The 17,944-nt window shown below is 36.8% G+C and overlaps 1 protein-coding gene across 1 annotated transcript in view; it reads left to right on the top strand.

Annotated features, from left to right (window-relative positions):
* Positions 1–17,944, top strand: part of EYS (eyes shut homolog) — an 871,402-nt gene that overhangs the window by 465,131 nt on the left and 388,327 nt on the right. Inside the window, exons 29-31 of the mRNA XM_027787807.2 lie at positions 5,091–5,215; positions 9,491–9,615; positions 16,547–16,799. Coding sequence (XP_027643608.2) covers positions 5,091–5,215; positions 9,491–9,615; positions 16,547–16,799 — 503 coding nt within the window. The remainder of the gene's footprint in view (positions 1–5,090; positions 5,216–9,490; positions 9,616–16,546; positions 16,800–17,944) is intronic.

Raw genomic sequence — 17,944 nt, 5'->3', positions numbered from 1 at the left:
GGCCAGATTTGAAAACTCAACTGTGATAGAAGCATGACTGCTTAAAGGGCTGGAAACATCTCTGCTTTATCACTCCAAACACCTCCAGGGGTGTAGGCGTACAGGCAAGGAAGAGGAAGCCTAAGGTGGACTAGCACTAGTTGCTGGAAAGACTGGAGGCTGACGCTGAGGAAATTGGTCTTCTACAAGCACAGACAGTCTTTGTCCCAGAGCTGTTGCTTTTGAGACTTTCAGATGAAAGGGGCACATAAATCGTCATGTCCCTAATGCAGTAGCGCTTTCTACCTCCAGGTGAGCAGTACCTTGGCAACTTCATCAAAGGGCAGGGCCTGACTCTTCCATTCTTTCTGTTTCTTGATAGCTTTTTCTTTTTGTCCCCAAAATAGGACTTTAAAACTCACGCTTTACTTTTTAAACTTTGTCTTTTCTGTTTATTGAGTGACTTGCATTCTAAGGCCACTGGTGTTTAGATCTTTCTTCAGCCTGTATTTCCCTACCCTGAGTGTTCCCAGCCTCCTGTTCCGTTAGTATTCCTGCTCTCAGGTGTCCCATCTGATCTCTCTCAAGACTTGTATTCATTAAAATATTTGTTGATGAGCAAACTCATGTCTTATTATCTTTTCTGTTTCATATCAGCCAACAGCCCAAATGACAAGTGTAAAGAGCCACCTTTAAAATGATCAGTGGACTTGGCTCCTGATTTAGGAATTCCAGCTCAGAAAGGCCTAAGATGTTATACTTCAGGTTCGTTTTAACTCACAGGTTTCCTAGATGGCTTGTGATTAATTTATATATAAAATAGGTCTTACCAGATGGGTGGTGAAACTGGCCACTTATTCTAAACCTGTGAATGTATTCAAGAGGCTGTTCAGACCCTTGAAAGGCATGTATGCCTCTTCCTTTCTATTCTGTTGTTCATTGTGCTACTTAATACAGGTGCTATTGAAATAGTGGTTGTCATTACCTATTAGCTTCCTACAGGACCTTCAAGGTCATCTTAATAAACTCCTGCTTTCATTGTAGAAGGTAGAGTTTCCATTCCAGGTGAGATTAATGAGGAGTGAGGAAAGATTGCAAAATTGAAAGTTTGTAAATAACATTTCATCACAATTTGCAGTTAATGTCAGGTGCAGGTTGAAAACTGCGAAGAAATGGCTTCTACAGATAAGTAGGAGATTTAATGCTTACTATTGGCCCTGTTTTTCTGGAAGACGGAAAAGAACTATTGTCTTTTACACCACACTAATCCTCAGCTATGCATTTTGCTGAGATGCATATTACCATCTCTGTTCTTTACTGCAGTGTAACTACTAGTTATATTCTTCTGTTTCAGATCCATCCAGTACAATAGAATCTTTTCAGTCCTCTGTTCAGCAATTGCATTGACGTATGCCCAGATTAAGATGATCACTCCCGATAATGATTGATGTAAAGTTAAAACAGAAAAGGGGCTATATTTGAAACATGTTATATTAACATTTTATATGAGAGAAAAAAAGCTGTAGAGAATGATAGAAAAGAGAAAGATCTTTGCTGTCATCCCTATAAACTGGCCGTAATGAGATTGTGAATGCATTATTCTTACAGCAAATCAGCAGTGGTTTTTTGCTGCCTTTCAGTACTGAACTATTGATCTTATGTTGATACCTTTGTAAGTTTAAAAGCTTAGCCTTTGCAGTATATTAACTTTCTTTATCAAATAAGCTTTAAGAATACTTTGCTGCTAAACTTACATATGCATTTACTTATAAAGGCAAAAGTGTTTGTTGTTTTTTTAAAATGGTAATCAACGTGTAAGATTTGCAGTGGCCATACCTTTATATGAGAACTGTCTAAAAGCCCCTGTTTTTCCTTTGCAGAATAGTCATATCCCAAGCACCTCATACAAATGTATTCCTAAGAATTTGAGTCAGGTTTAATGTCATTTATAGCACAAGAACTGTTTTCTGTATCTACGTACACATTCTAATGTCAGTTGTATTTAAATTCTATTGTTTCTGTCCCTTCCGATGCTCTAAAAGAAATGACAGAAGGGAGGTTTAAGAATGTGAAGAGACAGAGCAGAAATACGCTCTAAAAGAAATGACAGAAGGGAGGTTTAAGAATGTGAAGAGACAGAGCAGAAATACTTTTTTTTTTTTTTTTTTTTTAAATGAAGTAAGAATGAAGGAAGGTGAGAGCAAACAAAACTTTAAGAAATTATTGAAGTGCTTGTCATATCCTAAGAAGTGTTATCTTCATTAACACTCTTAATAAAGCATACAATTTATTGCACTTTTGGGAAATTTGCAAAAGCTGCTGACATTAACATGTTGTTTTATGAGTTGCAGATACTAGTAACATGCTTACTGCTAGTTGTTTCATAATTGCTCAGAATCATGTAGTACCTGCCTCTGCAGTCATGAAGCTTCATTTATATCGAATTACGCAATCTGAATACAAGCAAACTGAATGCTGTGATACTGTACCATTTACAAAAAGTAAAACACATCAGTATGTGAAATACTTGCAGTATTCCTCAATATTATTTAAGTTGAATGATTGTCAGACTTGGGAAAAAGGGTATCTTGTGCAAATTGGTGTATGTGGGATTTGATTTACTGAATAGCTAAGTGCTCTCATGTGTTTATATTTCTACCTAAATTTCAATTTGAAGGCAAAGTCAGATGTTTTTATAACTTTCCTCTTTTGGTGGTGCCACCATCTCTCTCTAGGTATTGCACACTTAATAAGTATTTGGAAAGTTTTCAGTACAAAATAGATTATTTTACCAAACATTTATACATATAAATGTATCCATTTTTCTACTTCAGCATCTATGAAGTTAGGCCCATGACTATATATTTTCTGTCTCTGAAGTCTCGAGGCTTTGTAGAGCCTTGAGTCTCTGAAGTCTCAAGCCTTGCTGAGTAGAAAATCATCCAAAGCTCATGCAGGCTGTATCTTGTGATAAGAAGCTGAATCCATTCTATTGATTCTCTCTACTGGAGTAGTGTCAACCTGCTCCACTAGTCATTCTTGTTTCAACTAGTTATGACCACAGTGACTCTGTAAACTGTTCTTGTCTACTCTTCAGCAAGTATACACATCACATATAAAGATTTGCCCACTTGAAGCTGTCAACAGGAGAGTTTTTAAACAGACCTTCAAGCTTTTCTTCAGTGTTTGAGTGTTACAGAGTAAAAGATCAAGCCCACTCACCTTAGATACACATAGATATAGTTATTATGGCCAGAATTTTTACATAACAAATGTATATTTCTTCCATTTTACATTTTAACCACTTTAAGTGAAATGCCTATAAGCACACCAAAGTAAAAAGTTGTATTGATTCTAAACTGTCCCAGTATTGCCTGTGTCTAGTTGTCTTTTTTTCCCAGTAGAATATTATTTCCATTATTTTATAGGTGTTCATCCTTCTGGTCTTTCTTCCCTTATCTGGGAGAAGTCGCTCCCTTAATTTTTTGTTTGTTTGTTTGTTTTAGCGTGCTGTGTAGCCAGTGGAAAGACAAAGATATCTGCAGAAAATTATGTAAACTTTCAGTGAACAGGATCATCCTCTGCACCCCTTATTTCACTGAGCATAAGAGAATCCTAGGGTTATTACAGTTAGGTATCTGAAGTTAGGTGGGATCAATTCAGTTCTAAACGCTAGGCTTTGACTTTTGCCAGTAGGATGAAAGGCCAAACTGTACCTTCTCAGTATATTTTGCTTAATGTTTTGTGGCCAAAGAGGTATACAGGTGGCCTTACAGCTTGTTTATTAAGCCTTATCCATGTTTTTTTTGTCACACTTTATAATTAGTTATTTGAAAAGTAGTAGTGTGTGCTTCACTTTGTACATTTTCCAAGCAGTATGCCATCGCTGTCATCTGTAGTTGATGTAGACTGGCAAATCTGTTGTGCTGGCATTGTCTTGGTAGATTCCAAATTCCCATTACCTAGAGTGTGTTCCATATATAATGAGACAAATATCTTCTAATCATCAAGGCAGAAATAAAGCAAAACATCATTACTGATATATAGTTTAATGATCCTTCAGGAAGTGTTACACATACGTGTTCCATGGTCCATCCTCCTTCTCTTTTGCTTCAGGATCTGGAAAACTAAGGTAGACATTGCAGATACTTCATTCTAATTATGTGTTTTGTATTGCCACAATGTAGCACCCTGAGGAGTAGGTGACATGACTATTCTAATTGACTCAAAGGTGATTGTTAATGTACTCATCATCTTCTAAGTGGGGCATAAAGTTTTATGCTTTTCATTAGAGCCAAGGCAACATGCAAACCGTGCACCACCCCATTGCTAACAAGAGTTTTTGAATACATTGTCTCATGTGAAGTACATCAGCGTACAACACAACTCAAAAGAGTAAATATAAATACCATTATGGGGCCCTGTTTTGCAGAATATATTCTGGGTATATCTGTAAAGCTGTGTGTATGTATTCAAGGGTGTGCCTCAATAATGAGATTAGTAAGATTTCTGATCTTCATTAGAGGTCTTGTGAGTCTGTTTGGGTCAGCTGTACAGTTACATGTTGAAATCATACAGAACTGTTTTGGTATTAGTGATCACATAGGATTTACAACCAGAAAAATACAGAGTATTTTTTTCAAGATGAATAATATTTGAAAACTAGAATGAGAATGAAACTATGGTACCTGAAAGTTAGCTTTTATGCTGTAGTTACATTTATTGGTGCAACATTTCTCAACAAGAAGTTTTCCAAACATAGATTGCAAGTAGTTAGCTAAGTAAACTATTTTAGTAGACAGTCTCCCAAGAGTACATTAAGAAAAGTTTTTACTGACCCTCATAGAACCAGTAAACTGTAACTGAGACTGTTATGCTCGATTATGATCCAGATGTGAAATCTGGGTGGTTTTTGCTATCATAAATCCCCTAAAAGATTACCATGAATTAGAATTTGAAACTTGGAAGAGTTCTAGTAAAATACTCCTTGAAAGAGAAAGGAATATATGAGATTGTGTCTTGTTAACCGGCATATTTTATACAGGTTTTTTCCACACAAAATAGGTAATAGTTATGCATAGTATAACACTTTGGAATGTCGTTTGCTTCAGGTGTCTTGCTGGATTTTCTGGACAGTTTTGTGAAATAGAAGTTAATGAGTGTAATTCATCACCTTGTCTACATGGCTCAACCTGTGAAGATGATATCAATGGATACACTTGTAAATGTCAAAAAGGTAACTGACATCGAACAGAACAATCTTAAAAAATGATATTTTGAATTATCAGTGTTACTACTGAGAAAACTGGTAAATTATATCAAGCACTTTATTTGGATATAACCTCTAAGGTACAAAAAGATTAATTATCTCTTTGAGAAGCTTCTTGAATGAAATTTACAGAGAATTAACTAGTCTAATAAGCATGTTAGAAAGACTTAAAACTAAAACCAGCTCATTGAGTTGAAGAATTATCTAGAACTAAAGGTTTATTATGTACAATCTTTACTAATGTAACACTGACCAAAGCAGTCAAGTGGGCACTGTATAGTGACTACATAATTTAATTAGCTGCAAAATAAGATTGACTGAAAAGAAATTCTGAACATTTTAACTAACATTTATTATTGTTATTATTGTTGTCACACATACACATGCTTATGTCTGCTGGCTGGGATGAAAAGAAATTTTCTGAACAATTATAAACAGAATGAAAACAAGCACTTTCTTAAAAAAGTGGGAGCTGTTTCCTTATGCTGACATAGATCAACTTAAAGAGGTCTTGTGACTTAGGAAAGTATAAGGGGTTTAGTATTTATCCAAAAGCAAAGGTCACAATCAGACTGCATTTTCATGCAATCACAAATTTAAACTGTTTAGGACTACTCACTGTCTCCTGTCATATCTATTAACAAAGAGCCTTTTGTCAACATAAGTAAGTATAAATAACTGCCTTGGAGCGTACTGTTTTATAGTTCAGTTCCCTTAAGAACTGTACTAGTACCTACCACTTGAAACTTTAATTTTTCAGTTTGTCTGTTGTTTCCTGTTGTAATACACACCTGCACTGCTGAATGCTTTCTTTGGTTGTACTGATCCAAGTTTTATTAGTGATTGTTTTAGAGATTATTTAGATATATTCTGGAGGATAAATATTCTGTTCATCTATGATATCTTCATACATCTGATCTGCTTATTCTCTTTGTATTGAGTTATGTTTACCTTGTTGGTTTTGATTTACAAGCAGTAAGATCTTGCTAAACTCTAAAGGCAAGTGACCGTATATGTCACAAAAAATGCACAAAACTTTTCTGCAGTCTTTTTAGCAAACTGTTCATATACTTTTGGCATATATTTATGTGGTTATTATTCATAAAAAAGAAAAAAATAATGAATTAAATATTAATAAAATCATACTTTATTTTACATATTTTTTTTCATTCTGAGATGTCCCTAGTGCCGTTAACAACTGTATGTAAGAGTTTTACAATAAAAGTATGCAAGACACTGAAGCAAGAGAGAGCGTGTGCGCGTGTGCACATGTACATGCACTTAATCAGAGTCAATATGAACAGTTAATTCATTCATTTAAGCAGTACGGATGAATGATATTCTAATGTGTAAGACTTGGAGTATCTTTGAATTACTAGGGCCTAGTTAATTTTAGGACTAAGTGGCTTACAGATTAGTATTTTTATAGCAACTTTGCTTTTTATGTCAAAGAGACTCAGTAATCTAGAGAGATGCTATACTCCTGATGTATGAACCATTGGATGCTATACTCCTGATGTATGAACCATTGAGTGAAAAATTTCTGGACTTTACTATACAGAAGGTCAGAATTCATTCATGATAATAAAGGTCCCTTCTGATCTTGAAAGTCTGAGTCATGACCTACCTCGAGTACGATATATCTTTTTCCTCTCAGCACAGTTACACAATGGAAATTGAACATGGATAAAAATGTATGTCCCCTGACTCTTATCTGGTACTGCATATGGCCATATACCACTTCACAATACAGATGACTTAAGAATGTAAAATACATATTTTTTAATAATTAAAGTGCCTTCTTATACTTTAATAATTACTCACACAGAATATCTTTCGAGTTCACAATTTTTCTTCTTTTTCTTAAAGCTATCAATATTTTAAAATTATTTAATAATAATTTGAATATAGACATTTAAAAATTCCTTGCCAGCCAAGGAGCGTAACTGCTCTCTCTATGCAACTGCACACGGAAATGGTTGGTGTAAGTAGAATAAGCTTCTGTGGGGCCTTGGAACTCACTTTTGCTAACATGTTCTAAACACCTTTCAACCCAAGTATAAGCTGCCTTTGGTTTAAGTTTATTCTAATAATAGCATTCATTAGTAGGGGTGAAAGATCTCTACATTATTTCTCCACCAGGAAAAGACACAGTGAAGGAACCACATGCATTAGATGTATGCATGATGGTGACATATCTTCATTTTTTAAATTAATATGACATTTTCAAATGTTACTTGAGTCTTTGAAACAGCTGAAGAGTTGAGAAGCTACACCTGAGAAAAGGAGTGAATTTGGAGAGGCAGGGGAGGGGGAACGTCTGGGAGCAATAAGCTTTTTGGAAATTTACACAACTGAAGAAGGGGATTAGAAGATAAATAAAAAATATCCTCCAGAGACAGAAAGTAGAAATGCTTGGAACAAATCTGCTTTTGTTGCAGGCTACTACTATTCGCATATGATAGGTCTTGGATTTCTCTGCTAAGCTTCACCTATATAGAAATACGGAGATGGGATTGAATATTTTTGGACCTGTAAAGGCAACTACAGGAAAGAACTTCCCAAAAGGCAGAAAGACAGAGATATCCAGCAATGGATCCACAGTTGTAACGTAATGAAATGAGAAAGGGATAGTAGCAAGACAGAACAAACAAGGCAGATGATTTCAGCTTTCCAAAAAACTCCAGAGAATAAAATAAAGCATGTGATGACAGCATGTGATACCAGAAAAGGGAATTGATTTAGCTGTGACAGATCCATTCTGCAATGGATCATGAATTTTGTCAGCTATTGTCCCGGTAGCAGGCCCCATGCCCTTAGAATAGATGCACGTTCAGGATCTGTGGATGCAGCTGCAGGCTGTTCAGGTGCAGAAGCAGCACAGAGAGATGTAAACTGTATTCTAACAGCATCTCAGACAGCTCAAAAGCAACAACAGCAGTCATTGGAACTAATAGCAGCCTCACAGCTGAAGTCTCCAGCTGGGGCAGGCTGCACTTCTACCAGGGCAGCTAAATCGGGACCCAAATTACCCTGGTGGGTCCATTTGATGCATGCTCTGAGGCAAATGCAGGACAGAGCCAACTAGATTTATATCAGCTGAGGAATGCTGGAGTTTTTGGGCGCTGTGGGGTTTTGTCTGTTTGTTTGTTTAGAAATGGGAAAAATTATTTGAATAAATAACAAATCTGTAATGGTAATGGACGTATCATGGCAGAAGATATGCTGTTCTTCAATAACTAGCCATGTTTTACAAAATCCTGGGTTTGTATTTACAAAGCAAATGGTATACTTCCAGTCCTGCTTAACCTCCAATGTGCAAGTTCAAGACGGGCTCCAATTACATGCTCTAAGAACCTGGTCCAGATCAGGTTTTGGCTTCTAATTTATGGGTGTGCTTAGTTGTAAAGGGTATTTTGCTAAGACACATGTATTAACAAAAATGTCAGTAATCTGACTATTGAAGTATAAGAAGGTAGTATTCTGATGGTATTCAAACACAAAACTGTATTTGCTTAGAAATTCTCCTCCTCATTGATCTGGTACAGTAATCTGTTTCAGAGTTTCTCATTTAAACTTTATCCCTTTACTTCATTTGTGTAACTGTAAACTATTTTCATCTATCTAAACCTCCAGTTTTCCTTCCCCCAGTGTGGCAATACTGCACAAGTTTAATGAATGGGATAAAAAGGTCAAAAATTAATATAGACAATGCCATGCTTTTTCAGTTTAAATTTTGGAAAAAAAATACGGCCTTGCATGTTGCACTATATAGATCTGGAATGAGATAAGAGTTTTTAGGGAGTGTTTTACCCTTGCTAATTCTTGGCCACAAGAGAGAACACAATACAGATAATTCTGTAGGTGAAGGGCAGCCTATCAAGTCACCTAATTCAGTAATGAGAGAACATATTCAGGTTTTACTGTTGTTTGCTTTCTTACGTCTCTACAGAAATAGAAGTTGGCAAATACTAACTTCCCTAACAGATGTTCAGTAAAGTATAATTGTAAAGTCCATATAGTTTCAATTGTGTTTGTTTATTGCTAAACTATTTTCTTTTTTCTACTTTGAAAAAGCATAGCCCAAACTAGATCATAACCAGTCTGTATTATATATTTATATATACAGGTGAGGACTGAATATAGTTACCCATAGGCTGGTTTTTTTTGATTGACACTCAATAGATGTATTTAGATTTTAATTGGTCTTCAGTTTTTGTTGGTTTGGTTTTTTCCTATCAGGATGGGAAGGCCTCCATTGTGAGCTGGATGTTGATGAGTGCATATCCAACCCCTGCATACATGGCATCTGTGTTCAGAAGGACCCCAGCCTTGGTTATTCCTGCTTCTGCAAGCCAGGATTTGTGGTGAGATGCTGCCATTCTTTCTTCTCTTTCCTGTAACCTGAGTATTTGTTGTTGCACAGAAAATACTGTATGTAATCCCTTTTCTTTTTAATCTTACTTGGATAAAATCTGACCTTTCTGAAAAATTCAGTATTTTAATAACCTTTATTTGAGTTGTGGGTTTTTTTTCTTTGGTTGGTTTTGGTTTTGTTTTACTAACAGAAGCTCTAACATTCCAAAGAAATAGTTACCTAATATCCACAAAAGTGGAAAAGTGTAAGTGTATAATGGCTTTGTCAGTTGTCAGAGTAGGTTTTGTTGGTTTTTTTTTACATAACCAATTAATATTTCTATTTCACATGCCAGTTAATATTTTTACATACTAAGGTAACTCAAACTTGAAAGTATTGCATACAGACGGATATTTTGAAAACCAGTTCCCTGAAACTAAATCATTTGATTCCTTTGAATGCTTGACCCTATGGGCTTTGGTCCTATGTTTTGTGGTCTCTGCTTAATTTACCAAAAGAGTCTTTCGAGGGTGGCTAAATGCCAGTGCTGTATTTGTCTAAGGTTGACGTTTCCATGCAGCCACCACCTTTTTATGACAGTTCTTTCTGTAGTTGAAGACATGCAGTTGGCACCTACAAATCGGACTTGTGCTTTACCTTGTTACACTTCAGGTTTAACTTAATAGTATCAAAGAATGGTTTGGGGTAAGTAACAAGGAGAGAAAGGAGTACATGATTTACAGATTATTTTTTTCTTATTTCAGTAATTCTTATTTCTACATCTCCAAGCTTGACATTATTTGAATACTTTTTCTTTATAAATTATGACAGTGTTGCTTATTTTAGTATCTATGCACCACTTCTTTGGCGTATTTACATCTGTAAAATAGAAGGAACAGATAACTGCAAGTAAGATTCAGATTTACCTTCTTTGATTCTCTGCAACCAAGTCAAAAAAATTAGTACCTTTTCAGATGTTAGCTAGTTCAGGGCTTCTTTCTATAGCAGAAGATTCTAATTTATGTTCAATGAGGGAAAAACTAATGAAATAAAATTTCCAATAAAATGGAAAAATAAGTTTTTCTAAAGTGAAAAAGCCCTTCTGTCTTCAGTTCTTCTTAGTTGCTGTATTAATCTCTGACCCATACTGATACTCTCAAGGAGATCCCCAGTACATACTAGCACAAGTTAAGGAGCACAAGTGTCAAGTGGGCTGCTCCACAAGGGAAAGCAGGCCAGGAGCCGAGGATAGCAGCAGGGTAGGCAGGGGCAATGACCTTGCAGGCAGGGGGTGGAGCCCTACAGTACCCAAACAAGGATAGTAAAGCAAGACCAGTGATGATGGTAACCATCCAAAAGGTTCTTCCAGAAGTCCAGGTACTGCCAGGCAAGTCCATGACCACAAAGCAGGTCTAACGTTAAGCCAGGAAGTCAAGGCAGCAAGGCAAGCGTGAGATCAACAAAGTGTTGGGCTTACTATAGCAGGCTTTAGCTTTATTGTAAGCCCAGTCAAGGACCAAAGGCAGGGCCTGATCTTAAATGCAGCTTCTGAGCTCAGGTATGAGGATCCCACGAGACATCTCTCACATCTTTTCCACAGCTTGGCTCTTTTCACCACAGGTGGATCCAAGGTTGCACAGCTGCCACCATATCAAGGCTGACCTTGAGCACAGGGAGCTGAACCTGTGGATGTGAAGGAAGAAGTTGCAGAGGTGGACTGCAGAAAATTAGGAGGCTGATGAGCGCTTTGACAAAAACATTTTCAAGTCTGAAATACCAGAGGACTGTTGTGTTAATGCTTTTATCCCAGGACATTTCTAAGTCCTTCTTCACACACATGCTCCTAAACATTCAGAGTAGAACTTCCAGTTCTAACCAAACTTCATAGCAAGTCGTCCATCATTAGTAGTAAATGAGGAAAGAGTTGTCTTCTATGTGTGGTACAAACATGGCACTAAATAATAAAAGACTTTATAGGTTACCTTTACAGGTAACTGAAACTGCAATATTTTCAGGAAGTTTACACCCATTTCCAGAATAAAAGGTTATAAGTTCCTTGAGTCTGAATCCATATTTGCCACAATCCAAAAATGAAAAAAGTATTCAAAGTAACCTTGTTAACCTCAATGTAACCGTAAGTCTTTCCCAGGCTCAGAGGACTCATTATATATGAACCCAGCAGTGGGAAGGCATCCCTGGGTTGTTAGGGGTTTTTTTGGCTAGGACTCATGGTGTTAATGAGAATGAGAAAAAGTGAATACCCCTGCATTCTAGATTAGAGACTAACAGTTCCACCAACTTCCCCATTGTTCCTTCCCTATGTGCTTACAATGCAGAATCACTGTTCTAGGACCAGTAGGTTCTTTATTTATGTAAGATTTCCCTATATAAATTGACACAGAAAGGATTGTGTGGAGGCAGGGATTTTCTCCAGATGAAGTGAACTTTTCTCAAATTCCTCGGGGGAATAATAGAGGGAGGATAAAGGTGGGTTTGAATGTGACAGTGGATTCATATCTCTCTTGTGCTGGGAAGCCCAGAACTAAATGCAGTATTCCAGGTGTGACATCAGCAGTGCTGATTAGATGTGAGCAATCACCTCCCTCAACCTGTTGACAGTGGTTTTCCTAATGCAGGCCAGGATTCTGTTGGTCTTCTTTGCTACAAGTGCACATTGCTGGTTTGTGCAATTTGTCATCCACCCAGACCCCTAGGTGCTTCTTCAAAATTGCTTTCCAGTGTGTCAGGCCTGGGCATGTACTGGTGAATGGGATTATTCCACCCCAGGTGCAAGACTGTGCGGCAAATGAAGAGACGGGACGCAGCTTGATGCAAGCAAATGTCAATTTATTGTACAGAAGCACGAGTTTATATACACTTTCAGAAGCTGCGCGTTTTAAACAGATTGGTTCTTGAAGCTAAGCATTGCATACTAGGCAATCCCCGATTGGTGGTTAACTACCAGCAATTAACAGCAAGGTGTTACCTTTCCTTGGCACCATCCTTGGCACCATCCGTCTCCCACTCCCCTGTGCTCTGTAAACACGTCTCATCATGTTAATTGTTGTCCAGACAAGCTCGAGCACATTCCCCTCAGCTGATTGCCATGCATGGTCCTAGTTTCCAGCCCGCTCCTGCAAGACTGCACTTCCCTTTACTGAATTTCTTGAGGTTTCTGTTACCACACTTCTCCAGTCTCTTGAGGTCAGTATAAATGGCAGCAAACTCATCTAGCATATCAGTAGCTCCTCCCAGTTTTGTATCATGTGAAAACTTGCTGAGAGTGCCCTCTGTTCCATCATCCTTTACTGAAGAACTTAGTATTGGACCTAGTATGAGCCCTTGAGGTACATCATTAATGACTGGCCTCTAGAAGGGCTTCATACTGCTGATCATTGAACACAGCTCTTTGAGCCTGGCAGTTCAGCCAGTTTTCAGTCCATCTCACTGTCTACTCATCTCGTCCATACTTTTCAGCTTATCTGTGAGGGTGTTATGGCAGGAAGAGTTGAAAATGTCACTAAGATGAGACAGTTAACATCCACTGCTCTACCCTCATCCAATAACCAGTCATCTCTTCATAGAGGGCTATCTGACTGGTAAAGCACTGTTTCCCCTTCATAGCTCCATGCCAACTATTCTTAATCAACCTCTTGTCCTTCCTGTGCCAAGAAATAGTTTCCAGGTGCCATTGCTTCATCAGCTTCCCAGGAACTGAGGTGAAGCTGACTGGCCTGTAGTTCCCTGGATCTTCATTCTTGCCCTTCCTGAAGACAGGAGCAACATATGCTTTCTTCCAGTCACCAGGAATTCCTCCCAGTTGCAGTGACTACTTGCCTACAATTTTGTAAAATCTGTATTTTACCATAAGGGCTTGGTAGGTTGAAAATGGATTTTAATATTGCATATAATCTGACTAAATTTACTCACAGACTACTCTAAGAAGGAACAGACTAGCCCATAAGAATGAATACAATTTTTTTGTAGGGTGCTTTTTACAGAGTACAGTGGGTACCATTGATACTTCCCCACAGTCCATAGCAACTGCTCTCTTGTCTTCAGAAGCAGGCTGGCATTCGAAACAAGGTCAGGTGATGACAAAGGTTATATCAGTTGAGGGACACAGTCTTTTTATATGGAAAACAGTCAGACCCTCATGTTAAAATGATCTCATTTTGTTCATTAAATATTTATATTTATCCTGCATGAACAACTGTAATGGAGAAGATCAATTACACTGGGTTTTTTTAATTAATTCCTCACAAAAAAAAAAAAGTCTTCTGAATACCAAATAAAGCCATCAGAGAGGAAGCTTAAAATTTGTATAAAGAAATTATTTCAGTGTAAAATTAATTGGTATAAGTCAGTGTTGCGTGATACAGTAGATACCAAAAGTACAAGTAAGTCCAAAAATGGGTTAAAAGGAGGACGGTTTCATTGTTATTCAGATTGATCTTCTGAATGTTACCCTGGCTTAGGGAGTCTTTGAATTACTTATTGCCAGAAGTTGGAATGGTATGTTTGGTGAATTATCAGATGCAAAGTCTGCTTGTTTTCTTCCTGTATTCTTCCCCAAGTACTCATTAATAGCTCACTGATTATGGAATTAGATTGACCCATGGTGGCAGCTGTTCTATTAGTACATAGCTTGGGTGTTAACTGTACAGTATGTTGCAGAAGAAGTCCTTACAGAAGAAAATGTGTCAAACCTTTGATGTAGCTGGCGTTTAAGATGTTTTGTCTTTGCTTTTATTCCGTTAATCACTGTTCCATCTTCAGTCACTCATATTTCACTATGATTTGGGAAGTCCATAGCAGAGAAGGAAAACATGGGGAAAAACCCAGAACAGTGTTCAACATACCTGTCTTCAGTATGGAAGATACGGAGTTAGGGTCTAAACAACTCGGGATGTGTATTTGGTAGGCCCCGGAAGGGTTCTGGTTCCTAACAGTGAGTCAGTGTGGGCAGGAAACAGTGAAACTCAGAAAAATAAGTATTCAAGAACTCCCATCTACAGTGTGTGTAAAGCAAACTTTCTATATTCTATGTATGCTATGCTAGCTGAAAGATGGATCATGAAGTTTCCCATAAATTTTCAGAAGAAAAGCATAGTCAGTGGTATATGCAATAAATGTTTACTTTTTAAATGGAAACATCTATAGACACAAACCTACTTCTAAATAAAAATCTGCACAACCTAAACGATTCTATGAGTCTATGATCTCCCTGCATGGAAACTGTTTTCAGACACTTTCAAGGCTATCAAATTTATCTATAACTGTTTCATGTACCCTTCATGCTCAGTGGAGGTTATCCACATCTGCTTTGTTTCTGTGAGTGATAAAATCACAATCAAATGCTCTTCACCATTACACGTAGTGGTAATAAAAATGCACTGATTTGTCACAGGGAAAGTCAGAATGAAATAAAAGCTTTATAGGGTTAAGAAAGCTTATTAGACAGAAATCTTAGTCAAACTGATAATTTGTGCTATGTATGGAATCAGAAAGCAAGGAGGAAATTTTTTTATCACTGTATGGAAATCTGACATATTAATTGTTCTGCTGGTCCTTCATCCTTTCGAATACCAAGAGTGAGTAATGTTGTAAGATGCCATGAATTTACCAGATAGCTCATCTGCTTGCTAAAACAAATTAAGAACTTGATTGAAACAATCACTGGTGTATCTAAATCATTCAACCCCCTCCCCCAATTTAACCTTTTCCATTTTAAACACTGAATGACTTAAACTACTTTTAAGAAAAGTAATTTTAGTTTCTATGTCAGCATTTCTGCCTCTTTCTCTCTTGCACCTCCTATGGTTTCCTAATATCATAAATGGATTTAATAGAGTTGATAGACATCTCAGAAAATGTAAGTTGCTTCAAGTTCTGTGTAAGTAGCTAGCCAGGTAGACCAGAGACACTAAGCATCTCAGAAGATGGAAACATAAGAGGGAAAGTGTGCAATGAGCACGTACTTACTGAGCACTAGAGAATTTACTTGGGTTTTCTTACATGTGTCACGGTTGCAGAAGATTCAGTTGGAAGTTGTATCATGATGATTTGTTGTCAGAGATGCATGTCTTTCAGGGTGGGCATATTTTAATATACATGTTAAACACAGTGCATATTCTCTATGCATATTTTAAATAGCTATCCAGATGTGTAGGATCCTTCTAGATTATTCAAGTTAGCTGTATCTCTTCGCATAGCCCATTAGTTCATTACAACAGCAGTGAAAATAAAATGAACCCAGGCCTGGCTTCAGCTTTTATTTATTTCACACTTCAAGAATGCATTTAATTCACGTAATTATTGCTTATTGTTAAAGAATTGCATTATTTCTTGACTTTTTTACAGACCACTGAACGTGAAAATTTTTAATTTATTACTAGGAAGAATATTTCAGGCTTCCCAAGAATTGTTAGTCCTGTTAAAAAATAAAAAGGGAGTGCCAGGTCTAATTTAAGACTGCCACTGCATTTTTTTCTTCCTAAGAGTTTTCTATGAACTTAATGTATTAACAAGGTGCTGTGTGAAGATTTGGTAGCAACAGATAATAAATACTGAGTTTCAGTGTATGAAAAGAAAGAACATTAACTTAACAATCAGAACAAACCATAGGATTTCAGAGCTAAGACCACATACTAACTGAAGATTATCATTTAAACCAGTTTTTATTACTGGTATCAATACTCTGATACACTGTAGTTACAAATCTGTGGGGAAATTATTGATGATTTTTAATACTAATAGTCAAAATAACAGTTAAAATTTAAAATGTACAACTATTACTATTAAAGTAGTTAAGCAATGTGTGGACAGCTTAATTTAAGCAAACAACATTTTAGAAACAAAAGAAAGCACTAATTTGAACTAATGTGGCTATGAAATGCAAATTGCCTTTAATAAATGGCTTTTTAAAAATTCTCTTTCAGGGAGGAAGCTGTGAGCTTAATTACAATGATTGCCTTATACAGTCCTGCTCCACTGGATTTCTTTGTGTTGATGGAATAAACAATATCACCTGTTTACCTACTATCCCCCAAAGCAAGAAAACTGTCACTGAAGTGGCTGAAGTGATTCCTGCTGAGATTTTAGACAATGACCTTCCATCAGCCCTGGCTGTGTCTATGGAACTTTGGTCGAAACATGCTTCTCCTGACTTTCATACAAGAGAAGTGTTCCAAGGTATGTAGATAAAGCAGCTTGAGTGACACATATATCAAACTTCTTTCCACATTAGTGCTTTTCAAATGGTAAGACTACTATGTATTACTTTTCTTCTTAATGTTGTTTTCTACTTCCTGTGCTACCTTCTATTTGATTTAATCCATCCTCCTTTCTGAATTGCATTTATATATAACTTGAAAATTGCTCTTTTCTCTCAAAAGATTTTTTTCCCAGCATCTGACACATCCAGTAACAAAACCTGCACTTTTGTCTTAGCTGGTTTTGTTTGCTTTGCTGGACTGTACAATTTCATATGCCTCATATTGTGTTCAGCAATCTCTGACCCTAATGCCAATCTTCCCTTCTTGACTAGTCAGCAGCAGAAAGAAAGGTAATTTGCCTTGCTGAATGGGGAATTTGGTTTTCCTTTCCTAGTTCACATGCTTTTTGAGTGCTTCCTTTTCTGTGCATCCAGATGATTTTTCACTAAAAATATCTGGAACAAGCCTCTCAACACCTCTGCCATTCTAACAGTTCATAGTGATGTTTTTGGGAAGCCAAAAATTGCCTATCCTGTTATTTTTAAAATATATCAAGAAAAGTCTACACTAGCAGAAATACAACATTTTATTTTGAAGATTGTACCTTCATTGTGGCCTTTTCATTTTACTAAAGCTAGTATTATACAGATAGCATGTGCATATGGCATCCTCTTCACAGTTAGTTTCAGGATTTTTTGCTTATATACTCTTTCAAAGTAATTACTGGTATAAGAAATAAGCCAGGAGTACTGTTTTTTAATTTGGGTAAATAAGTTTTACTGAATTTTTGATTTCTTTACTGGCTAGTATTTGGGGATATACCTAAGCTTTTGTTGCATTCTTAATAGATAATATTCCTTCATGATGTAAGCAATGACACTGAGTGAAATGCAGTTAGTAAATGCAGTTACCTCTGTATATCTTTCACAGTGTTATGTCAGCTAGTTTGTTGATGTTCTCAGTGGGTGACATCTGTAATACATTCATTTTGTATTGATTCACAGAAGCAGTTTGATTTAGAAAATTTAATAATTCTGTTCCGAGCAGTGCCACTTGTTCTGATGCTAACCCTCATAGAGAATATGAGTAATGGGAGGTTTGCATTTATTCAACTTTTGAGGT

The sequence above is a fragment of the Falco peregrinus genome, chromosome 7, assembly GCF_023634155.1.
Source record: "Falco peregrinus isolate bFalPer1 chromosome 7, bFalPer1.pri, whole genome shotgun sequence".
Taxonomy (NCBI): domain Eukaryota; kingdom Metazoa; phylum Chordata; class Aves; order Falconiformes; family Falconidae; genus Falco; species Falco peregrinus.
The sequence above is the reverse complement of the archived record's forward strand: the minus strand, read 5'-3'. Positions and strand labels throughout refer to the sequence as shown.